This window comes from Podarcis melisellensis, assembly GCF_964234715.1.
Source record: "Podarcis melisellensis genome assembly, chromosome: 4".
In the NCBI taxonomy this organism is placed as follows: Eukaryota; Metazoa; Chordata; class Lepidosauria; order Squamata; family Lacertidae; genus Podarcis; species Podarcis melisellensis.
This window is the reverse complement of record NC_138531.1, coordinates 72,145,301-72,171,893: the sequence shown is the minus strand read 5'-3', so window position 1 is coordinate 72,171,893 and position 26,593 is coordinate 72,145,301. Positions and strand designations below refer to the sequence as shown.

Genomic DNA, 26,593 nt, shown 5'->3' with positions numbered 1-26,593 from the left:
GGACCCATTCTGCATTTCTTTCTCTGCCCCTCTCCCTGCATCCCTCTCTTCTTTTCCACATGCTAGAGAGGGACAGTGTTTAGTGATCCCACTCCAACTCCTGTTGGGCAGGGAAGAGGAGGAGAGATTTTGACTTGGTTTGGCTTCAACTGAAGGACATTCTCTCATGACAGGAGCTGTCGACACTTCTGGTATCAGGTCTCGGCTCCTAACGGAAAAACAAAGGACTGGGTTCTCTCCGTTGGGTGTTGTTTGAGTCTCTACTTTTAGAAAAAGCAACAGCTGTTTTATCTTGGTATAGAGTGATACTGCTTTGCTTGGGCAGACAGTGAACCACTCAAAGCAAGTAAGAGGAGAGATGGCAAGGGAGTCCATTTAAAAGCGAACATGAATGCCAACAACATATAGGAGAGCAAACATAGGAAGGTGCCTTATACCAGGTCAAGTAATTGCTCAGCCTGTTTCAGTATTGCTGGCCCTGACTGTCCAGGATTTCAGGTCTGTTTAGGTTCCCAGCTTCACAAGGAGATGTCACCTGGGACCTTTTGAACACAAAGCTCTAGCACTGAGCAAGCACCTTTATCAGCAAAGTACTCCTGCTCAGCAACCTGCATTCATTTCTCTCTTGGACTTGACCAGGGTTTCCTGCCATGATGTATGCTTGTTACACAAGTGCTAGGTATTTCAGATTTTCAGAGCTAGGGTGTCACTCTAGTTGCCTCCTGCCTCACCACTGATGGTGGCAGTAGTCTCCAAGAGAGATCATAATGTATGGTTACGTGGATATAGAGGCAGCAATCTCGCAGGTCTCCCAGGCCCAAGCCATAATTGGGTTTCAAAAGCATCACTGTGAATGAGGTGCCCAGATGTAGGGCTGAAGCCAATGTAGCTGTTCAAGGACTGGTGAGATAGGATCCCAATTTAGAGGCAAGCAGTTGTATATTTGAACTAACTGCAGTCTCTGGACAGTCTTCAAGGGCAGCCCCATCTACAACAAATTACGGTAAGAACTTGAACTATTTTACCTTAGCAGCGCAGTGAACAGGAATGATATAAGGGTTGAATCTTGCCTTCACCTCAGGTGGGATGGAGTCGTTGAGTGGAGGCTAAGAGGAAAACAAGCACATTACAAATGGTTTAAACCAACTTCAAAACCCTTGCTAAAAGACAAACTCCTTTCTCCAATAAGTGTATTTGCCAAATATACCCTCCAGAAGCCAAGTAAGATGGTCAAGTGCCTATCAGTTTGGAAGTGAAATGGGGCAAACTAAAAATAAAATAGGAGCCCTACAGATATGGAGGACTCCTTAGGGATGCAGAAGTGTCTAAGTTTGTAAATTAAAAGAAAACAAAAGTCTGCAGAACCTGCATAGACAGAAAAAAATGAGAGAAACCCACCTCACAGGGTTGTTGTGAGGATAAAATGGGGAGGTGAGACCCATGCACACCACCTCAAAATCCTTAGAAGAAAAGGTGGTAACTAAAATAATTAAAGCATATTTCCCCCACTTGTGCTTTTCTAATCCGGAAACTGCTTTAAAACTAACAAAGGCTTTTCTTTATTCGAGCTCTTCTTTGCCATATAGGGGAAGGCTAGTAGATTTGTGAGGAAGAGCTGGGTCCACAGTCTCAAATCAGCCAACATAAACATGATTTCCTATCAGTGGACACATAAGCTCCAAATACTGCTCACAGACCCAGAGTGAAGCAAATGAAAAAATATCCAGAAAAAGTTTGAGAATCCTCTTAGCTGCTACATGGCTGGTCTAGTAAGCAGCCCTCCTCACCACCACTTGCCAGTGGAACGTAAGTTGGGTCTCCTGGCAAAAAGGCATATGATCAGTATTTTAAAAGCCAGCAGGGCCTCAAGTCTAGTGGTCACCCCATTGTGTGACGAGAAGATGAACAGTGTTTTCAGTGGTAAGAAGAGTCCAAGCAGCCACCAGGGGTTTATTTGAGATCAGTGGCAGATCGAGAAAATGGAAAGTAGCTTATTTTTCCAAGGTTTTTTGACTCAAAAATCGTGTCCAAAAACTGGGGTAGTCCAATACACAGAAAGTGGCATGGGGGTGAGGAGCGTTGCACCCGCCAGCCAGCCGGTTGGTGCAAGCGCAACTTCCCCTGATGCCACAGCAAGCGGAAAACAATCTAGAGAGTGTTTCCTGCCCACAGCTGTGGGGGGCGGGGAGAAGCTCAACAACTTTGGGCCATCTCCCCTCATTTTCTTAAAATGGAGTCCCCAAAAATAAGGGGGGGTCCTTATACAAGGGGGCATCTTCTTGACGGAACAATGCCGTAGATATAAGCAATCTTGTAGAAGATAAGACAATCAAAGACTCCCCCAGCACCCTCCTTTTCCCTATGTGGTTGTGCTACCAATTCCCACTTTTTCCTCGCCCCCCCTCCTTTAAAAACAGGCCTAGCAGCACTTGCCTTTGGTATGAAGCCCATAATCCTGTTGAGTTTGATGAGGACACATGGTTTGCCGTCTTTGTAACCAAAGCTGGGGTCATTTATCCCAGAGCAGTTGTCCAGCCACGAGCGAAGGAACCTGCAAGATGGCTTCTTGCCCAGGCTGGGGTCAATAGGAGCTTCACCTTTGTGGGTGGAGGGTTCAGCTGGAGGTGGGGAGTGGGGGAGAAAAAGAAAAACCTTGCTTATATGCATTTTGGTCAGCTTGCCACAATCCTCAGTCATCTCAGGGATATTAAACCTTAAAGGCTCCAACTAAAAGTGTCTAATGGTGAATCCTACACCTGCTTCATATTATGAGACAGTGTAATAATTTTGTATGGGAAGCATCCACCTAGCCTTAAGGAAAACTGATAATGAAAAATTGAATATTTCCCAACGTGCACTTATTTTTCCTGCTTTAATCTAATTTCTTGAAGCTGCCAGGTACCAAAACACACAGCCTGCAGACATGTCTCTCTGTGACATGTTCAGTATTAATCATGCCATTTTCCTAGATCATGGTGTGTTTAAAAAGGACTGCATGCACGAGCTAATTGCTTGGGGATCACAGGAGCTCTGTCTCATTTCAGAGAGGCCTGTCCCATGTCCACCAGATCCTACAGAGAACAGGGCTCCTTTGCCTTTAATAGTTATTCTAGGAAGGTCACAAGACATGTGGCTTCATCACCAACATGGGCTGTTGTGTTAATCCTACAGTGCCTTCCAGATGTTCACTGGAGACTTTGGCTCCGTACACGATATACCTTGATATTCAAAACAAATAAGTTTCCCTTGCAGAATTCTGGGCACTGTGGCTTACGCCTCATAGAGTTACAATTCCCAGCAACCCTTAAGAAAGCACAGTGCCCAAAATCCCTTGGGGGGGGGTGTCCTTTACAGATATATTGTGTACACAGCCCAGGGGTTTACCAGCACCATCAAGCTAAGATGGTGCAGCAAACAAAATTACTGTCCCCAAACACTACCATGGAAGGACTTTTTAAAACTGAAAGAGGTTTACTTTAGGTGCACAATTCTCAACTGATGAGACTGGTTTGCCTGAGCAGGCACCAAGTGGACAAGGTAATAGCTCATCCCTAACCCCTCTCAGGCAAGCTTTGTGCTAGCAAATCTTGTTGTGCAAGTAGGCCGAGTGCTGATTCAACCCTCTCAGCTGAGCAAAGTGTGGACAGTGCTGTGGTACGCAGACCCACCATCTCTTATAAAATGGCCATGTTCTGGCAACCAGACAAGATCTGGAATCTGGGTTGCCGCCAGAAAGGATGGAAAGCTCTGGGGTTAGCAATTCCCAGGAAAGGAGCAGTGGGCAAGAAGGGGAAGGCCTACCTTTTCCCTCGTACCCCCCCCCCCAATTTTGCCCTGCAGTTGCCTCCCCTCAGTTGTTCCCCTCTGAACTGTGGCAAACATGCCTGGACCCCTGACTAGGGGTGGGGTGGGGTTCCCAAATCTACTAAGTATTTGGATCCGTCAATCCAAAACACAGTGAGCAGTACTAGCTAGGTGGTCTTCTTTGCTTCTTACAGCCTGGTCTTTTCAGTTGCTGTGTTGGCAAATATATAATGAATCTATAGCAAAACTGCACACAACAGTAGGGTTCTGGTGTCTCCATCCAACCCAAAACATCAGTGCTATTGTACCAAACACCACCAGGGGCTAAGGAAATCCAGGGTATTTGGTGAGGTTATTTCAAGCCATATTGTCTTCAGCAAAGCCAGGATTACTGAAGCATGAGGAGATAGTTACAGTTTGTTGCTGGGGTCGTAATAATAATAATTTTATTATTTATACCCCACACACTTGGCTGGGTTTCCCCAGCCACTCTGGGTGGCTCACATCACATATGGTGGACAGGGATTCAACTGAGTTATTCGCTTAAATAAAACAGAGATCCCTTTTTCCGAGTGGGACTGGAAAAGTTACTGGCAAGGGTTGCTAGGTACCAGCAGCACTTTAGATGGACCAGACTAAAAGCAAATGCGTTAGAAACAAAAGTTATGTGCAAATAAAATCTACTCACTGGCACAAGACTCAAGCTCAAAATCTGCATCTTGCTCCTGATTAAACTCATAAGCCTTCAGAAATGTATCCATGAGCTTCGTGTACTTCTCATATGTGTTTTTATCACTGGGGTTGAAGGAAATCTCCATTTTAAATACCTGGGGGATAGCTGTCAGTCCTGGAAAGGGAAAAGAAGAAATCATGTAACACAGAGACACACAGACCAAAGACAACTGATCTGTATCGTATTGTGCTTGCCCCACCATGAAAAGGATCACATCCAAACTTTCCTTATGCAGCAACAAACCAGAATAATTTTGGAACATGTATCGGTGCAGAATATGAAATGCTGAAACTGTCACCTTCCTCACCCACCAAAACAAAGAGAGGAGACTTTGGTGCTTACTGGCACAAGGCTTTTATTTTAGCTCTATTTGTTTGGAAGTAAAATACTTCATGAGCTTGAAGAATCTACAAGCTCTTTAAATTCAGAAATACCTTGTTCTGAAATTCTAAACTTAAGAACTACCTTTAAACAAATTAAAAAGTACAATTTTATTCTCTCCACGTCTCTGCAGAATTTAAAGATTCATCAAATGGAGAGGCTCATCAAGCTCCCTCCTCATATGGCACTAGAGAGTTGCAGCATTTTCCCGGAGTGCACAGAGGACTGCGCATTGGCTATGTGTATACCTCCAAGTAACATAAAAAATCCCAGGGTGATTCTGGCCTGGGGCTCATGTTCCTGAGTCAGATTGCACAATTCACAAGGTATCTCAAAGCACATCAGGGACTCCCTAAGTTTCTGATTTCCTCTATGGCCTCAGCTGTCCCCAGAATTTCAATGCACAGCCTGAAATTTGGCAGCCTCCATCCACTCTTCATCCACTTAAGTGAAAATAAAGAAAACAAACCCTTATAAGAAGCTTTTTGATTCCCCATTACACTCACCAAGGGCAAAGCAGCTTCAGGTTTAACAGATCGGGTTTGGACCCGAATAAGAAATTGAATCAAAATGACACAGAGTTGGCCTGAAACAGGCGAAGCTGCTTACAGAAATAATGCAATTCTTGTTGTCACTTCACATCCCTAACGCAAAGGGGCGCCTTTCTCAAAAGCCCAAATGTATAGTCCATATAAGAGCTTCAGGTGTAGGATTTCACCTAGGGAGACCCTACCCACATTAGAGCGCTTCTGTATTGTAGATTATTCCAGAGATCCTACAGGTGCAACGATGTGCCTGAGTTAGCATGAAGGGCATCAGATTTCCAGAAGGACCCTTCACAAGCAGCTGGTTTTTCAAAAGATGGGGCAATGGAGACTCAGGCTGGATCTAGACATATCAGGAAGCATTTCAGTTAAACACACTGTAAACTTTGTATGAGAAATCAGGCTGGCAAAAACGGAACTCCACAGCGCCAGCTGGTGTCACAGTGTTAGAATGAATAAACAACACATATAAAGTGTTCTTTCTTTGCCAATGTAGCTGAGTCTCCAGTCTCTTTCCCATTTATTTCACTGAAGGGGTTTCTGGGAAGGGAAGCTGTCACTTGTTTTTGCGGCACCCACAAGTCACGTCAGCCACACATTTGCCATGGCCCAGACAAGCCAGTTTTGAGTGAAGCCTGACAGTCGATCCTTGTTACGTTGCACAGCTTACGAGCCGCAGAACAAAAGGTGTATTTACAGGTCTGTGAAATCCTAGGAGGGAAAACTGCACCCACACTGCTCTACCATGTCAAGTACCCATGTGGGAAGGGATTCAGGTGCACAGACTCCTTACTAGATCAAAGGAAGCAGCTCTATCCAGGCATTCATTAACCGTGGCAGATAATAAAAGTGCTGTGAAGGGAGGCAGGATACACTCCTGACCTACATAGATTTGAATGAATCCCCCTCTGTCCCCGCACTAGAACATCCTTAAACTATTAGCTAAGATCACTGAACACACAAGATGCAGTGATGGCCACTGACTTACATGACTTCAAAAGGAGATCAAATTTATGCAGGATAAAGCTATCAGTGGCTACTTGTCATCATGGCCATATTCTAGCTCCTGGTTGGCTACACATTACACCAGCCTTCCCCCACATGGTGCCTCCCAGATGTTTCAGACGATGACTCCCACCATCCCTGATTTTTGACCATGCTGGCTGGGGCTGATTGATCCCTGTGCTCTTGCATTGACCATCACATCAGGAGGTCCATTCTGTATGATGCAAGAATTTGAACTTTGGTGTGGAGGCACCCATCTTTAGCAATTTTATCCCCATCCCCTGTGCATTACACATCAGACAAGTGTTGCCTCTATTGTCTTTTCAGCACCTGTCAAAGACCTTTCTCTTTCAGCATACTTTAGTGGAGGTTTTTATCTCTGTCTTGCTCTGCATTGGACTAGAAACTGTATACAGTGGTACCTCTGGTTAAGAACTTAATTTGTTCTGGAGGTCCGTTCTTAACCTGAAGCACCACTTTAGCTAATGGGGCCTCCTCCTGCCGCTGTGCCGCCGCCAAGCAATATCTGTTCTCATTCTGAAGCAAAGTTCTTAACCTGAGGTACTATTTCTGGGATAGCGGAGTCTGTAACCTGAAGCATCTAGAAACTGAGGTACCACTGTATATGTTTTGTTGCTGGTGTTAAATTGCTTCTGGATGCTTCATGGGAAGCAATTCATCAATGATGAAATATTATTTATTTCTCAACACATGAATTTAGGCATCTTAGGAACCGTTTGCATAAACTGCATTTAGCTTGCATGAAAATGCCCAATCCAGTTGAGCCCTTGGCTGTGCACAACAAAGGTGAGAAAGGGGCAAGGGAGAATTACAAACAGTGACAGGAAGAGGCCCGTAGTTGGAATGCAAAATATTCAGCTATCATGCCACTCCACACTCATTTCATTGAACTAACCCTGCATTTGCTTTGTGGGTCAGATTAGGAGCAGCAAAAACTGAACACAATAAAAATATGTTCTTATTCTAGAATAAGTTCTGTTTCTTTTTTTTTGGGGGGGGGAGGTAGAGGCAAGAAGGGAGGGAATGGAAGATGATATTTGCAAGGGACAGATACATGTCACCATCCCATACAAATGAATGCATTCCACATGTTCGTTCTCCCATAAGGTTCAGGTGGAGTTTTAATTGAATTACCCAATGCTTGCTTGATATCGATGCTGAAAGTAATGGGAGATGAAGTTCATGCTGCTTCGCTGATGGCCACACGCTGAGTTTGCTATGGCACAAGCTCCGTTTCCCTTTGGCACATCCAACTTAGAGCCGGCAGCCAAGACCTTTTCCAGACACTGCCATTATATAGTAGTTGTTTCTATAACCAAGCTGGGCTCTTGGTTCTCTTTCTGTTATGTCTCTTTCTCTCCAACCCCAGAATTCAGCAGGTTCAACTAAATAATTGGAGGGATTTAATGTAATAGGAGGGACGCGGGTGGCGCCGTGGGTTAAACCACAGAGCCTAGGACTTGCCAATCAGAAGGTTGGCGGTTCTAATCCCTGCAACGGGGTGAGCTCCTGTTGCTCGGTCCCTGCTCCTGCCAACCTAGCAGTTTGAAAGCACATCAAAGTGCAAGTAGATAAATAGGTACCGCTCCGGCGGGAAGGTAAATGGCGTTTTCGTGCGCTGCTCTGGTTCGTCGGAAGTGGCTTAGTCATGCTGACCACATGACCCGGAAGCTATACGCCAGCTCCCTTGGCCAATAAAGCGAGATGAGCACTGCAACCCCAGAGTTGGTCACGACTGGACCTAATGGTCAGGGGTCCCTTTACTTATGAGGATGAACTCTGGCATGAGAACTGATTTTATTATGGAGACCCGATTTAAGATAGTCAGAAAACAGAATGTATATTGGGGTGGTGGATGGCTGCGATAAACAATTTAGGCAGCAGTGCTCACACTGACAAGGAAGTAAGCCCCATGGAATGCTGTGGGACTAACTTCTAGGCAAATGTGCATAGGATTTCACTGCATAAGAATTTTAAACTTTTGAGTCATCACCCACAATACCCCAAAGTGAATGCAGGTCTACACATAATATGTGTAAGGCCTAGGGCAGGGGTTCCCAAATTCATGAGCTTCATCCAGGTAGTCTGCAGCATGTCCATTTTAAATATTCTTATTGATATTTAATTATTATTTTTACTATTTATATTATATTTTGTTGTATTTTTAATTCTGTGAAATTCAGATTGTAATGCAATAGACTACAGTGAAACCTTAATTCAACTAGAAATCATATAGCAACTAGCATAGTGCACTAAAATTGCTACAACAGGCAGAAAAATGAGCCATTTTCAAATTGTCCATGGTTGGGGGGGCAGTTTGGGGATCTAAACTGCTAACTGAGAGGAAAATGTGTGCTGGGTTTGTGTGAAAGCTGTATGATTCTAACTAAGAAATCCCAATGCTGGCAAATGAAAGAGCCCTGCAAAGCAAATTATACCTTTCTTTTCTAGAACTACAACTTTAAACTACCATTTGCTACCTGCATATTGTTTAATTTGACTGTTGTTTCATAACGCAGTTATTCTTCCATATTGATTTTTAATGTGTCTGGGGTTTTTTTTTTTTAAAAATGAATGCACAGATGACTCCCCAAGCCATGACCTCCTGATTTGGCATTGCATCCAGATCATGGGTTGCTTCTCTCCCAACCAGCCACAAAGTCAGGGTTTCTTTTTTGACTTGCCAGTTGTGGCAGTTTCTTTGAGCGGAATGCTAGCGCCTGTTTGGACACAATGCTGAGCCAGGGGTCATGACGCATTGTTCTCACCCATCCCAGATGAGGAGTGAAATCTGTTTTTATGGTAAAGTATTTAACTATGGTTTACCATGTTGCACAAACTGGGCCACTGCAGAACAGTCTGCCTGAGCATGGAGAACTAGGTTGTAAAACAGCAGTACCCTTAACAGTCCAAAAAACCATTCTTGGGTCACCCCAGATTTTACGACACATTCCCCTACCTGGGAATCTCTCACAGGAGAAGAACATATGAAAAACCTGCTAGATCAGGCCAGTAGCTCATCTAGTACAGCATCCTAAGTAGACAACCAGATGCTGTAAAGGGGAGCTCACAAGCAGGACCTGAGGACAAGGATAAAACTTTGTACGTGTTTCAGGCCCTATTACATTACGACTCTGGGGTTGCAGTGCTCATCTCGCTTTATTGGCTGAGGGAGCTGCTTTTGTCCGCAGACAGCTTCCGGGTCATGTGGCCAGCATGACTAAGCCGCTTCTGGCGAACCAGAGCAGCGCACGGAAACGCCATTTACCTTCCCGCCAAAGCGGTACCTGTTTATCTACTTGCACTTTGATGTGCTTTCAAACTGCTAGGTTGGCAGGAGCAGGGACCAAGCAACAGGAGTTCACCCCGTCGCGGGGATTCAAACCGCCGACCTTCTGATTGGCAAGTCCTAGGCTATGTGGTTCCTCATACCTGGAAGATTAATAATGGTAGTCAAGGGCTACAACAATTTGTCGATCAACTATTCCCAGCTCTGCCTCAGGTTCACTACATTTCCCCCTGTAGTTTAAATTCTTGCACGTGCAAAATTATTTCTGCTGAGTGGTGCGGCTGCCTATTCCATGTACATGTCACAGGAAAAACACTCGTGCCACAGTTCAGACATTATAGCACACGTGTTTTTCCTAGTAAACATGGATTAGCACTGGAAAGCTCAGTCCATGAAAAGGCTCGCACATTACAAAGAAATTGTTTGCACCTTACTATTCTAAAAACAGAAACGCCATTTGTCTCTACAGGCTATTTGAGAACTAAACAGAAATCTTTCATTAATTCTTAAGATGCAAGCCAACACACACACACACACACACAAAAAGGGCTTAATTTATTTCCACCTATACTTTCTACAGCTTTGCACTGCATGCCCACCTCTCCAAAGTAAATAAATGTGTCCTGGCTCTTGCTAAAGGGCAAACAAGAATAACTCCTTCCAACAGCCCTGCCCTTCTCAGTAACCTTAGACCAACAATGCAGTGTGGGCATGTACGACAGGAAGCAGGAGGAGAAAGGCACCCAAATGCTACTAAAGAATTCAGGAAATAAACATCGTGCCAGTAGCTCACACTTACCAAAGGCAAGCCCAGCTGGCAGCCACTTAAGGCACCCACTGGGACCCTGCAGACCCCGGGGATGAAAGCAGATTTATTTGTTTTGCTGCTATTCTGAGGGCTGATTCATGAAGAAAAGGCATGCGCTACAGTCCTAACTAGAGTGAATCACTTTAAACTACTGGATCATAGAGAACTATGTTAAAAGCTTCCTGCATGTGGAAAAGCTACCACATTAGGGATGAGCGCTGTTAGTCAAGCTTTGTCCAAGTGTGTTTGAATGAGGATCCTGCAGTAGAGACCATTCATTAGGTTTCCCCTTTCTCCCTGGTGTAGCATTTGTTCCCAGAACCATCTGAGTCATAAATCAAATGAAGTGGAAAGTTTCCAGTGTGATGCTCCGTTACTAAGAAAGCAGATTACAATAACTGACAAGCAGGAAACGATTGGTTGCAAACAAAGTCAGCAGATAGAGAATAATGTTAAAGCAGTCCTATGAATAAAATAGATAGGTTAGGTTGATAAAGATAAGACTGGCAAAATTATTGCCTAGAGATTAATATGAATTGCTATCAAGCTGGCCAAAGTTCTGCATCATTACCCAATTGCATAGTCAGCATTGAGGGTCATAATTAATGCATGTCCCCTTGATTACCATGGGTTACCTTCAAGTATGATAAACTCTGGACCCAACTCATTGCATGCATTTATTTATTTATTTATTTATTTATTTATTTATTTATTTATATGTTCATACCACACCTTTCTATTAAAACACCTGAATGTGGCTTACAGTGATAAAAATCAAGGCAAAATACTTTTTTTAAAAGATGAGGGAGGTCAGGAGACAACAAAAGTTCGACTGACATCCTGGAATGTTTAACAAGGTCAGCCATTCAGCAGGTTCGGAGATTTATCTGGTGAAAGGTTACAGCTGTTTGTATTCCATCAAAGAGAATCAAGAAGAGCCGGTTATAGATACACCTCCTAAGAAAGCGAGTTTAATACCCATGGTGGAATTAACTGTTCAGTTACAACTGGTTACATACAGGATTCCACCTTCTTTCCAAATGCGGTTGCCCCTTTCTCCATCGTTATTGCTAATAATTACTGAGCAGAATAACTATGTATATGCCAGCAGTCGTTCAAAGTGGCAGCATATGAGACACATTGTGAGCAGTTCTGAAACCCTGACAACCATTTTTCCTTGGCAGCATGTGGACTGGATGCCATTTTAAAATATGGACTTCTTTACACATTGCAAACAGACTCCAGCCCAACTGCCCAAATATTCCAAAAAGTTGTTTGGGTCAGACTTCTGGACTTTTAATTATGAGCAGCAGGGCCGGAGTGCCTAGACAGGGTCTAAGAACTTCCACCCTGCAGGAAAAGGGGAAGCAGTAACACATTGCTGTTGAGAGGTAGGAAGTGGTGACGAGCTTTCGTCTGGGCATGTGCCTCCCAGAACATGCACTCATCACAGCTCTTAGGAGCAAGGTAGCCGTAGTATGGAATATAATTGTGGAAGGGACCTCGAGGATCATCTAGTCCAACCCCCTGCAATTCAGGAATATGCAAGTGGCCCAAACAGGGATCAATCCTGCAACCTAGGTGTTATCAGCACCACGCTCTCGCCAACTGAGCAAACCAGGCTATATTCTAATATAAAAGGGATAGCAAGATGTCCTGGGCTGAAAATAATAAGCAGGTCAGTCTTCTCATTATTAAATGAGCACAAGCGTAAAGAGAGGAATTAAATACCACAGCTGAACTGTACATCTACAAACTGAAATTAGCAAGCCCTGAAGTTACTAAGGGAAGGCAGTCCTCTCCACACTGGAACCATCAACTCCACAAGCTGTGCAAAAGCACCAAATTCTATGGCCCCACCTTCCATTTTTGTTCACTAAGACATTTGGCCAATCTTGCCAGGTGGTCTAGAGAGGCACAGATCCTGGCATGATGCCTTCAGCTCATGGAGCTGGACAAGAGTCACAGACTCAAATAACTCATCCAAACCCAGCAAGTCTACATTCGGCACTAGATAAGAGTCGTTTTTCCCCATGGTGAAGCCAAGAGCACAGCAAGGAGCCAATTGAAGGGGCACAAATTGTTTTTAGACACAGAGAGCTATGTGGTTCTGCCAAGTTAATAAAATTGGGATTAACACCATGATAGCTCCCAAAAAACGAGCAGTGAGGACAAGCTCAGGTCCAGTTTTTTAGAGAATGCAAATGGCCAAAGGTCACCCAGTGAGCTTCATGGCTGAGTGGGGTTTTACACCATGGTCTCCCAGTCCCAACACTTGAACTGCTCCACCTCACTGTCCCTCTTGAGAAACTGAGGGCTGTTCTATTCATGTATGAATTCTGGGACTGAGAGAGACTCTCTTCCTGTTGGAATTTCTAGAAACCAAATCCACAGAGTGCATGTCATGACTTCTTATCTGGGTTTCTGGCTCATGTACACCATTGATGTCTATGAATACACAGTGAAAAATGCACAAGCCACTACTGGTTAGATTAGCTTCAACCAGAGCCAGGGCCTTTTCAAGTCTGGCTCCGGCCTGGTGGAACGCTCTGCCTCATGAGACCAGGGCCCTGCAGGATCTGATTTCTTTCCGCAGGGCCTGCAAGACAGAGTTGTTCCGCCTGGCCTTTGGCCTGGAGCCAATTTGATTCCCTCCCTCCCTCTCTTTCTTTTTTCTTCTCCTCCTGCGATGAGACTACATTTTAATATTTTAATGTTTCAATATTTTAATATTGTATTTTAATTTTCTTTTTAAGTTGTAATCCTTCAACTTGTTTTTATTATTGCTTGTAAGCCGCTCTGAGCCCGGCCTTGGCTGGGGAGGGCGGGGTATAAATAAAAATTATTATTATTATTATTACTGTTACATGTTACATTCTATAAAAGAATCTCTGGCAAATTCCTACAGAAAGTGCCTTTTATGCAGGAATTTTGTGGTGTTAAATCAGTCCTTAATCAGACCTTGATCAAGACTGGGTTGAGCATACATAATCCTCAACATAATTCCTGCAGTATGCTCTATTTCTGTTACAACAGAAATGCCCACAACAACTGACATCAAAGGTTAAGGCAGCAAAACAGTAAACAATAGGCAATCCTTTTAAGTGCCATGGTCCTAACCTAAGCCAGTTATCATGCCAATTATAAGACATTGAAAAAGGTTTCCACCTAGTGGCACTATATAATGTCGGCTGCAATCTTTGTCTTAGGATAACCATTTATGCATTGCTAAAAAAAGAGAAAATGCATCACAGGGGAAAGGGTTGCAGAAGAGGAGCAAACACTCGAGTGTGTTAATTCATAAGTATAGATGCAAATTTAGAAATGATTGTGATAAGTTTAATAGAAATACCATACACCTCACCCTATGGAGGAAACTGCCGGTTCATTCTCCTCACTGATGGGCAACATCAAGACCCCTGTTCTGCCTTCTGGTGGTTTGTGTCTTTAAACCAGACTTGGGCTAGACAGCCCTTCAAATGGAGGACTATCCTATGTAAACTAAGACATAAGACCATCCTAGTTTGCCATCCACTCTCTTGACTCTCTCATGGTTTGGCCCAAGTTAATGGAAAACCAGTGTGGTGGCAATTGACACTGGCAGACACGACTGACTAGAACCATAGGCTCAGACATACTGAAATGCTATGGCTGTCCACAAGGGACAGTAGGCACACAGAAGAGGTGATGTGCTTGAAATGGTACTAGCCAAAAAAGGCATTTCAGCCATAGTGCAGTTCGAGAGAGAGATCTTGCTGGATCATGCCTATGGCTCATCTAGTCTAGCCCAGCAGCATCCTGTTCTCATAGTGGCTAACCAGATACCTACGGGAAGCCCATAAGCAGGATCCGAGCATGACAGGCTGTCTTCCCATATGATTCCCAGCGGCTGGCATTGGGATTCCTACCACTGCAACAGTCAGGGTACAACAGAGACATCACAACACACTGTGAGAACGCTATCTGTCCTCTCTGCTGGAAACTTCTAACATACTGTATTTTTCGTCCTATGGGGCGCAGCGGCCCATAGGACGCACCTCGTTTTTTTGGGGGGAAATGAATAAAAAAAATTTATTTCCCCCCCAACCGCGGCTGCAGCCCCAAGCCTTGCGCACACCCGCCCGAAGCACGGGGCGCCCTCTGGAGGGCTCCCCGTGCTTCGGGCTGCCGCCCCAAGCCTCGGGCGTGCAAGGCTTGCGGACACCCGCCCGAAGCAGGGGGCACCCTCCAGAGGCCTCTCCATGCTTCGGGCGGCAGGCTACTGCCCGCAAGCCTTGCGAGCCCGCGGGAACTCCCGCCGGGCTCGCTAGGCTTGCGGATAGCTTCCTGAAGCCTGGAGAGCTAGAGGCATTGGTGCCACTGACTCCTCTCCCTCTCCCTCTCCAGGCTTCAGCGAAAGCCTGCATTCGCCCCATAGGACGCACACACATTTCCCCTTCATTTTTGGAGGGGAAAAAGTGTGTCCTATGGGGCGAAAAATACGGTACCTGGAATGCTCAAGCATGGGATAGCTGCTGTGCCTTTAATCACACAGCCAGCATCCTGGCTGTCACAATAATGGCAGCCTGCACGGCATAAGGAGCAGAATGGCTACAAACACACCGTGTATGGTATGCAGAAATGAAGTTGTGTGCAGATAGTGTTAGGGGGGTAACTTCTAGCATTACATCTGTCAAGGAGGAGACATGCAAGTAAGACTTTGCAACATGTAGTGGAAATGCTTGGAAAGAACCACTAGTACATTTCCCTTGTGGGAAAAAGGCATGTTTGGACATTACCATTTATTGCAGAGAGTCCGCTTCTATTGCTCCATGTTGTAATGCCTAATAAGGTGCAAAGAGGCCAAAGAGATCTTAGATAGGAAACTCTAAATGCTATTTCAGAGACTAGATACTCACTGCCATTTTGCTGCTTTCCATAAGCTGTTAGCAGTGCAATCATGCTGCCATCATATGTAGACACTTTAAATGGTAGCAGCCATGGAAGACCTCCTGGTCAATTTCTGGCAGGAATTTCCTGGTCCGCAGCCCTTCACCACTATGCTAGCCTTCCCTTCTGTGTCTGTGATTGCTTGCATGTCTTACTTTGTGCAAGTGACCACAGAAGTAAAGATGTGGTTCCAGAGCCAAAAGAAGTGTGCAGCTGAAGAATGAAGCCCAATAGGCCCCTTTCGTCTACTGCTGCCTTGATTGCTTACTCATTATATAGCAGAAGTTTCCACTAGGTTATTGCAAGCTACATTGTTCATTGACCCCTATTTCTTCAATGTGTGGAAACTCACCTCTTAAATAATTTTAAATGCTGTAGCTAAATTTAAATTTTAAAAATAAGTTAAGAGTTTCACTTTTGTTAGGCTCAGCTCATAAACCTCTTTTGATTTTGTAAATAAAGCAGACATTCATCTCCAGACAACCCCCACTTTTTTTTAGCCTGGGATAAGCTATTTTTGCAAACTTTTAAGTGCCCACTACTGGTTACTTGTTAGAGTAGCAGGTAATTCCAGTTTAACATTTGGGGGTGGGAGAGAGGGAACTAAAAAGAACTGGGGTGATGGGGGTGCAAAATAAATCACATGAGGGTGACTTGGAGTTTCCATCCCGACTCAAGTTCAAATAACTAAAGACGGAAAGATTTCCTCTTAAAGTGGAAATAAAGAGATGCTGACTGTGCGGGGAGAGACTTCATCTGGCAAGGCCTCCTTCCACCTGCCTTGCCCCACTCTTCGGCCCTAGGAGTCCTCATAAGGGAGCTGTTCCTGGAGGAAGAACTGTGAGGGGAGAGAATTCGTCAGGCAAGGCCTCCTTCCACCTGCCTTGCCCCGCCCTCTAGTCTCTGCTTCTCAATTTGTTTTGTTAAAACCGTGTTTATGGAAGACAATCTTACTCGGCTACTAGTGATCACCAAAGAAAATAACCTAGAATAATGACACTTTAAAAATAAGGGACAATAGATGACTCTAGACAACACAGTAGGCGAAATCTAGCAATGTGGAGTGCAACACCAATTTATCAGATTATTGCTTGAGGTATAGATACTCCCAGACTGAACTTTTCAAATCCTTATTATTCAATGTTTTAGAATTCCATGCATAATGTTTTCCTTTAAAATGATAGCTATTTCGCATAATATATTGAACTGCGTAGTCCACTGAGTAGCCTAATGTTTGCCATTTATATCACAGTCCTAGCAAAACATCCACCAGTACGTGTGTAGGGCTCTCGTATGACAACAGTCCCTGGAGGGAATTGTGGTAAACAATATACCCCCAGAAGCTTAGCCTACCCCTGTTGATAGTGGCTGGGCCACCCAGTGTCAAGAGTGTTCAGTTTTGCCTTCAACAGTGTCCTCCAGGGCCTTACTTAATTTATGGGAGAAAATGCACAGGTGCATTTAGAGTAGGGTCCTTGGACTATATCCAAGTAACTTGTTCCATCAGCGTAAGGATTTTCACTGGCACAACAGAACTTCCCCCTTAAACTGGCTCTTGGTTTTCCCCATAATCCTCCGGAGTAGACTCCAGGGGCAGGGTGGGGAGTGGTGGTGGTGGGGAGTTCTGTGCAAGCAAAAATCCTTGCGGAGACGGAAAACGATACCGTAGTCGGAGACCACCCATTGCCTGCTACCTATGCCTGATCACCCCAATAATTGAGAATTAATACTGTGCTTGCCACTTGTACTTGTGAGAGCTGTTTACTCACTGCTACAGTAGCATTAAAAATACAATGTTCCAACATTTGTTCCAACTTGCTTCCTGAGCCGACGTCTTTGCTTAAAATGGGGGCAGCCAATGGAAAAACCCACAGTGGTTCAACTTGACCTCAACATGAGTGTGTGCAGGCCTTGCTGGGGATTCAGTAAGGAGGAAAGGCATTTCACAGTGGGAGCTAGCCCACCAAGCAGCATTCTGGCAGTGTTGCTGCAGCCGTTTAAATATTATACTGCTATTTAAAGCTTCTGAAGAGTTTTATAGTGAGCGAGAGGGAGGGAGGGAAGGAGGGAGACATAAATGATGACTGCCTCCAGCATCAAGCAACCCTGGGGTCATTTGTAATGTGGAAACTAGCAGTTGCAAGACTCCATGCACACACACACAGCTGGTTCCTACTAACTGCTGGGAATGGATAATGCTTGATAGAGGCTTGGTGGAGCAAGCAGGGTAGTTGCTGTTCTGTCAAATCATCCTGCTTACTTACATATGGCCAGCTTATAGGCACAGGTTAACAGTCATTTTCTCAATGACTGTGTGCACACCCTACATTTAAAGCACCCCCCAAAATAAATAAAGAGTCATGGAAGCTTTAGTTTCGCCATGCCAGAGCTACATGGGTCTGAACAAACACAAAACCCCGTGTTGCAAAACGTAGCAATCTACAAAAATACAAACACAACACGCTGGCTAATAACTGTTAGTGAATATATATGATGTCATTCAAAATATACAAATAAGCCACTTCAAAATAATGTATATATCATACAACACACCTCATAAAATATACAAGTAACTACAGGTTATATATGGATCAGAGTCAAACAAAGAATCAAACAAATCAATTGAATAGAGAGGAACGCCAAGCCGTCTCTCAAAGGAAGTCATTTCACTAAAGTCTCAGAGGAAGACGGCTCTCCGAAGTCTCAAAAGGACAGTATATCTGGAATAGTTCAACTGTTTTGGAATAAAGTCTTCATCAGTGAACAATTATCAATGACATATTCATACTAGTGGGGGTCATGCTAGTGGATCAGTGCTCACCGGCACTAAGAAATAAGCTAAAAATCAAGACCCCTATGAAGTTTCATGTTATGCTTTCATGTCACAGATTGTTCCTCAGCCCAACCAACGCCACTCCAATCCTTAACATATTTCTAGACAAGTGCAATGGACAGTTTCAACATCTGAATAAGCACAATTCAGATTATAGCCCAAGGGGCAAAACGGAAGGTAGTTAACTTATTTAGCAGCTAACCTAGATTAGAAAGCAGATGTTCTGAGCACAATTTAAGACTCCCAGCACCAGATAGCAAGCACTCAAGGGGTCCGCTTTGGTTGGCATGTGAGGGATGGCAATAAGTTAAGGTTGTATCCGACACTGTGCAAATGGTTTTCCTCTCAATTCAGTGAGACTTTCCCTTCCTCACTTTCCCCCTTTTACCCCCAAAAATCTTCTCCAGGGGGGGTCCCTGGCTTCCTGGGGCTGATTTTAAGGGCATGGGAAGCTGCAGAAGGAAGGGGGGAGGTGTTATGTTATGCAAGGAGATGCCACTGCAGACAGGAAGTGTTGGATACTACCCACAACTTATGCTGGGCATCTTGTCCCCTGCAATGGAGCCAGGATCAAGCCCTGCATGCTGTGCCTTGGTAGCTTTAAATGAAGCTAAAGATTACTCTAAAAAAAGTAATGGCTCCTTTAGGGATTATTAGACTCAGTGACGGCACATCATTCTCTCGTTTACTTTGGGGCTGCTTTTGAATCTAAGGATGTGTGCCATATATATAGGTACTGTCCACAACTGTGCTAACATTTACTCCTGGACTGTATGCACACATTATTGTTCCTTGGTTCATATATGAACAGAGAACTGCTGTGCTGGGGATAGTCCTGCCTCTAAGATGCAAAGAGGAATACACCGGAGATGAGAATCCACCAGAACTAACCCTTCCCTCATCTCCAGGTAACTTCTACTCCTTTACAGTATTCTGTTTTGCACACAATCATCTGTTGTCCAGCTATCATCAGTGGCATAGTGTGCATTTTATTAGCTCATGCCCATTTGCCAGTAGTGACACCTCCTAGAAAGGCAGAGACTTTTCATCACTGGCACCTCATTTGTGGAATACTCTCCCCAAAGAAACATGGTTGGCACCCACTCTGCTCTTATTTAGATGCCAGGTTAGGACATCCTCAGAGGCGTTTTTATGATTTTATGTCTTTCAAGCATAAATTAGATTTAGGAATTTTCCACTCTACTGTTAATTGTTTCATGGAATTCTTGTATTCTTTTTGTTGAGAATTTAAATTTGTAGACTGCCTTAGATAAATTTGCAAGGAAGCATGGTGTATAAAAGTTTGAAATGAACTGAAACAAAAATTATTTCCATTTTCCTTTTTTTTGTACCTTGTGCCAGGCTGCACTCTATTCCAGAACATCCTTTTATCCTGCATTCATATCCTTCTCCTTCTTCCACTAAATATTTCTAACTGCAATGGCTTTTCTGAACTGCCCTAACTGTGCTTGCCCCTCCGTTCACTAAATGATCCCCTTCTGCATCATTGCTGATATGAATCACAGTGTTTTCTTCCCTGGTGCAGACTGTAAGCTGCAGGTTGAGAACCCAAAGCCCTTCAGCTCTTGCTGTTCCGCAGCTCCCATTGTATCAACCTTTGGGCCCTGCTGGCTGGGGCTGATAGGAATTGGAATCCAGCAATATCTAGAGAGACGTGTCCCCACCCACCCTGTGAACATCCGAGATAAAGGTCCACGTCCTTTTGGCAGAGAATCTTATTGTGCAGTCTGCACAAATGGTTAAATGCTAACAGAGTCATGACTGAACTGAAAGTAGAACCGCCTACTTTTAGCCTGAAATGGAAAGGCAGACAGCAAATGCCTGGTGAGAAACCCAGTTTGCCCTGTGATGAGTGACGGTACTTAACACAGCTTAGATGTGTTCGCAATCCCCATGAAGCAACTCAAACATCAAAGGAGGCACCAAGAAGGTACTGTACCACATAGACAACAAATATTCTTGTGGCCCCTTAAAGGCTAACACATTTGTTATGGCATAAGCTCTTGTGGACTAGACCCCCCCCCCTTCATAATTGAGATATTATTCTCAGTTGGCAGGTATATAATATTCCTTATGGGTGTGAATGGTTAAAACAGTAGAGTAAAATGGAAATTAAATGCAAAATGTATAGTCTGTGACAGCTGGGGAAAGGCTGTAGCTCAGTAGTAGAGCTTCTGCTTTGCATGCAAAAGGTTCCAGATTCAATCTCCACCATTTCCAGGTAGGATGGGAGAAAACCGTGCCTGAAATCCTGGGCAGCTGCTGCCAGTCAGTGCAGACAATACTGAGTTAGATGGACCAATGATCTGACTTGGTACAAGGCAGCTTCCTATGTTCCAAATTCAATTAAAAGTTTCGTGTGTGCAAAATAAGCACAGTGACCATTCCCAGCACCAGTAACTGGTGATCCCATAATCACCCATGTTTTGCTACGCTGATTAGCACCTGTAGTGGGACAAGACAACACAGTCCCTCTTCACGTCCAAACAGGCAGAATCAAACTTCTTGATTAATTGTAATTCAGTGGCTTCGTGCGGGAAGTCTCCCTTTAAAGTGCCTTTGTTGAAGAATGGAAACTTTAAATTAACTTAGCAACACTAGAACGGTTGCATTATTATCAATTAGCAGCCACTTAACTGAATTGTGACTGGCTGCACTTTCTGGTTTTCGCTGCCATTTGACCCAATTGCTCGCTACTTTCCCCCCACTACACTAGCATATGTGTGTACACACACGCCTGTCAACTTCATGTGTCTGATGAAGTGGAATCTGTTCTGTAAAAGCTTGGGCCATAATAAATATGTTAGTCTTGAAGGTGCTACAAGACCCCTTATGTGTTTTTTGCTGCAACGGACTAACACAACTGCCCCTCTGGATGTTGTACCATAAAGATGAAGCACAAATAAGCCCATGTGGAATGGTCTGCAGTCTAATCAGACACAGAATCCTAATACGCAACAAAGGATCAAGTTTAAATTAGCTGATGCACATCTCTGCCTTTTCCTGATTTTCTCTCCAGGATGCTCAGAAGCAAAGGTGGGCAGCAGGGCTCTTGCTCCTTTAACAGCTATGTAGAAGAGAGAATTTTACCAGAAGCAGCTTCTCCTGAAATATTTATGCTACATAACTATGAGGGAGATAGGAGTCCTTCATCTTCATATCTGGGGCTCTCTGAGGTGACCTGCCCTAAGCAATAAAAGTCTTTCTTAGAAAGTGAATTTGTTGTGTCAGAGTACCATAGCACTTTAATAGAGCAAATCTAAATAGGCAGCCAGTGATTCAATCCCTTCCACCAAATACTAATACAGTGGTACCTTGGGTTACATACGCTTCAGGTTACAAACTCCGCTAAGACAGAAATAGTACCTCGGGTTAAGAACTTTGCTTCAGGATAAGAACAGAAATCGTGCTCTGGTGGCGCAGCAGCAGCAAGAGGCCCCATTAGCTAAAGTGGTGCTTCAGGTTAAGAACAGTTTCAGGTTAAGAATGGACCTCCGGAATGAATTAAGTTCTTAACCTGAGGTACCACTGTAGTCTGGAAGTGACGCTTCTCTCTTCCCTACCCACACTGTTTTAATGGAGAGTTAAACCATAATAACAAGTGGTAATTGTGCCACTAAAGAGGAGGTCCCAACTAACTTTGCCTCCCACCCCATCAGTTGAAGACTGATTGGTCTTCAGCTGGTGGGACAGAGCTCAGTACTGAATCACAGGCAGGGAACCTGAGGCCCTCCAGATGTTGTTGGACTTCTGCCCATGGCCATTGGTGAGGGACAATGGGACTTGGAGCCCAACAGCACATTTATCCCCACAGCTTCTTTAGCCTTGCTCTAATGAATCACAGCTATAACTGAGGTGGGCCCAAACGGCACCACAAATACGAATATATGGTTCAAAACTAAGAAGCAGTCCCCCAAAATGCACATAGGAAGCTAAAGGTGGGACTCAGGTCTGAAAGACTACCAGGCTAGAGTATTGGGCTTGGTTGCCCAGCCTTAAAACCCAACTCTATTATAAAGCCTTGAGCAAAGCAATCTTGGCCTAACTAAGGTCACAGAGGTTGTTGCTCTGAACTTACCTGAACTTACTAGGGGAGCAATGAGATAAAAACCCATTGGGACATTACACCGAGAACTGGAGGGCACACTTTTCTAGCAAGGCTGGCCCAAGGCATTTTGGCACCTGAGGCAAACCACAAAAAATGACACACGCACCCCAGCCAGGGAAGAAGGGATGAGTGAAGATCTACATCAGGAACAAGAGGGGAAATCAATCTTACCCAATGGTTTAAGTCAGAATCGAAGGCTGTCAGTGGGGAGAGAAAAGGCCTGTTCTGAGTCTCACCAGGAAGATACAGAGCCTGGGAGACCCCAGAAGGCATCCCCCACAACTCTTCCCTAGGGGCAGGAGAAGATTGGTGGTGCCTCCTATTCACCAAGAGAAGCGGCACTGCTGTGTGTGGGGGGGGGGGGAGCGCAGAGGAAGTGGCAGGTCTGGCCCCCAAGGAGTGTGACGCAGCCATTGCTGCCACTGCAGCAGCAGCAGAAGAAGTAGTAGTAGTAGTAATGGGTGATGCATTCCTTGGGAGCCAGATCTATTGCTCTCTGTGGATCCTGCTGCCTGAGATTGAGCAGGCTCTGCTTCCTAGTGAAACAACAGGCAAGCCAAAATTTCCTTCTTTGTTACAGTAGACTACCAAGTCATCTGTGCCTGACCCTACAGGTTTTGAGGAAATAAAGAAGACCATGCAGCTATTGAAAGAGGCAGTCAAGATCCAGCAGCTCTAAATAAAACCCACTGCAGCACAATAGGCAAGCACACACCACTCCTGTGTGTGTGGGGGGGGAGCTTTGACCAGCACCCCTCATCAGTGCACATTGTTACCTGGGGGTGCTACTCGGTCCTGATACTTGGGCTCGAATTCGCTGATGGTGAGCAGCATGACTTGAATGGTCCCAATGAAGATACCAGCCAGGCAGCCGTAGAAGATCACATAGAAGAGTAAGATCTTAACTGTGGCAAGAGAAAAAATAAACACACAACAGTCAATGATGGAAGGCTAATTATGCAAGAGGCCATTTGGGTACCCAGCAGCTTCTCAAGATTACAAGCGCCAAGTTCTGCAACAATTGCAATTAAAGAATCACGGAGTTGGAAGGGGGTTCAAAGGTGATGGAGCCCAACCAAAGATGTTGTTGGACTTCCACTCCGATCAGCCCCAAGCAGCATGGCCAGTGAGGAAGGGTGATGGGAGTTGGAGTCCAACAACATCTGGAGGGCTACAGGAAATCCTGTTACAGCACCCCAAAGGCAATGCCCTCAAAGAATAACATGTCATTGAAAATAGCCTGGACAGACCTGAAAATACTATTTGTGGTATCATATCTCTCACTTTCTCTCTGGCAGATTCAGGACTGCTGCTCACAGAGGGAGCAATACTATGCACGTTTACTTAGAAGTTCTGTGGAGCTCAATGGCCTTAATCTTATAAAGGACAGAAAAAAATGTGGGGTATAAGTCTGTTCATTGATGACAGACATGTAGAACCTCCAAGTGCAGAAAAATTAATTTTGTTGTTGTTTAGTCGTTTCTGACTCTTTGTGACCCCATGGAGCAGAGAACACCAGGCACTCCTGTCTTCCACTGTCTCCTGCAGTTTGGTTAAACTCATGCTGGTAGCCTCAAGAACACTGCTTTCTGCCCATTGTTGGAAACAGAATACTGGACTTGGGTGGATTTTTTGTTTGATCTACTTATGCTCTTGGTGGGATTCAAATCCAGTTATCTCTTTGCCCCAGCACCACAAATTCTAACAGTGAACACAACCAGTGAGTGCCAATAGGACTGCAGTCAAAATGGGGACCCCAAGAAACAACAGGGAAGCATCTGGGTGGCTGGCGAAATGTTGAGGTTTGCAGAAGTATTTACAAAAACCATGAGGGGGCAAGAAACAGTCTGAAAGGTCTGAGCATGTGTAGGAGGCACAGAATGTAGGGTGATCGCTGAGAAAGGAAAACAGAACATGGAGAGGAGGAACAGAGTGGAATGCCCTACTTAGAGAAATTGACTGGTTGGAAATTCAAAGTGGAGCATTCCTTTAAGAAAGGAGGATCCACTGCTGAATTTTATTGTGGCTCTCACTATAATAGGCTCTAAACATAGCGGGTCATGGAGTGAACCTTGGACCTATCATACCTGCCCAACCCCTGCTTTGCAGGAGACCACAACATGTGGGCAAGAACGTACACACATGATAGGAAAGAGCTAGGTTCCTATGAACACAGAAATACACATGTAACTCTGGGCTACATGCAACGGCAGAGAGCTCTTAGGCACAGGAAGGTGGCTAGAAGCTCTTGCACCAGTGTAAATGAGCCCTTGCCGCCAAGTAAATGTGCTTGTGACTGTGACATCACAGACCCAGTTTGGGGGAGTCACATCCATATCTGAAGAGGCATGAAAATTCAATTCCATGTAGCTGAGATGATTAGAGCATGGCAACAATAAGGCCACAGTTGTGGGTTCAATCCCCATACCGGCCACCTGCATATTCCTGCATTGCAGGGGGTTGGACTAGTTGACCCTTGGGGTCCCTTCCATCTCTATGAATACATCAAGAAACACCAAGTAGGGCAGATCTCCAGAGTCAAAATGCCTTTTGCCCAGCATTTATTTCAATTGTGGCCCTGTGGTCCTATGCGCCCAAACAACTTTTAGCTTGCTTTTATGTAGTGCATTAATAAAAGCATCTTGTAAAAGTCACACATTTGACTGCACTTGAGTTGTAATCAGCTAGATTCATACGCAAATTACAGGTGCAATTAAAGGGTTTTTGTTGTGGTTAAGGGAAGGCAAAGGGGGACATAAAAACTTTATTACTAGGGTTGTTCCCAGGAATTGTGCGCATACCGAAATCTGGTTTTATCAGTTGCGACTTTAGAGGGATTACCTCTATAACATTCTGTGCTAGGCATCACAAGGCAGCCCTACTGGGTGAAGATGCCAACTCATGCCCTATTGGTTTTGTACTAAGAAGTCCACAGCAGCAAACATGCTGGTACTTAAGAGACCCAGTGCAAGACTACAAATGGGTGTAGCTGCTAGAGCGTCAGGCTAGGACCTAGAAGGCCAGGGTTCAAATCCCCACTTACTGGGTGACCTTGGGTGAGTCAATGCTTCTCAGCCTAACCTACCTCACTGGCAAAACAAAAAAATTCCTTCCAGTAGCACCTTAAAGACCAACTAAGTTTGTTCTTGGTATGAGCTTTCGTGTGCATGCACACTTCTTCCGATACACTGAAACAGAAGTCACCAGACCCTTCTATATAGTGAGAAGGTGGGGAGGGGTATTACTCAGAAGGGTGGTGGGAATGGGTGATTGGCAGGTAGCTGTGATGAGCCTGTTGTGCTGGGTTGTCGCTGGGTTGTTGTGGGGATTAAATGAGAGGGAGAACCATGCATGTTGGATAAGAAGTTGAGAAATAAATGTAATAAATAAATAAATAAATAAATAAATAAATAAATAAAGTAAGTAAGTAAGTATTGGAGGCCCCATCTGCACTACACATTTAAAGCAGTATTATGCCACTTTAAACAATCACTGCTTCTCCCAAAGAATCCTGGGAACTGCAGCTTGTTAAGGGGAAAACTTTCTGACAGTAAGAGCTGCTCAGCAGTGAAACCATCTCCCATGAGAGGTGGTGGACTCTCCTTCCTTGGAGGTTTTTAAACAGGAGAGGTTGGGTGGCCACCTGTCATGGATGCTTTAGCTGAGATTCCTGCATTGCAGGGGTTTGGAGTAGATGACCTTTGGGGTCCCTTCCAGCTCTAAGATTCTATGATTCTAAGGGGTGTTGTTATGAGATCCTATTCTCCGCACAGAGCTACAATTCTGGTTTAACACTCAATCCCTTTTTCCTGGGAGCTCTCATGGTTTTATTTCTTTCAGGGGGACAGGGGTCTGCTAACAACTGTCAGCACCCTTAAACTATACTTCCCAACATTCTTCGGAAGGGGGGAAATAATATCTATCTAAAGTGCTAAAATAGTCCTTTAAAAGGAGTGAACACCAATATAGAGAAGTTGCCGGTGAAAGGTGAAACCCTAATCAAACAGGGGTTGTTTTCGTTTTCCTTTGAGGGAAATTAGACATGGAGACCAGCAGCAGTACTTTTTTTTTTGCACACTTGGGGCTAACACACTCTTCGGTAACCAGGCAGCAGTA

At 44.6% G+C, this 26,593-nt stretch overlaps 1 protein-coding gene across 1 annotated transcript in view; it reads right to left on the bottom strand.

The window, feature by feature from the left end:
- ATP1B1 (ATPase Na+/K+ transporting subunit beta 1) overlaps positions 1-26,593 on the bottom strand; it is a 32,560-nt gene that overhangs the window by 2,475 nt on the left and 3,492 nt on the right. The window contains exons 2-5 of the mRNA XM_081908550.1: positions 23,254-23,382; positions 4,493-4,651; positions 2,434-2,618; positions 1,026-1,106 (exon numbers count right to left, since the gene is read on the bottom strand). Of these exons, the coding sequence (XP_081764676.1) occupies positions 1,026-1,106; positions 2,434-2,618; positions 4,493-4,651; positions 23,254-23,382 (554 nt within the window). The remainder of the gene's footprint in view (positions 1-1,025; positions 1,107-2,433; positions 2,619-4,492; positions 4,652-23,253; positions 23,383-26,593) is intronic.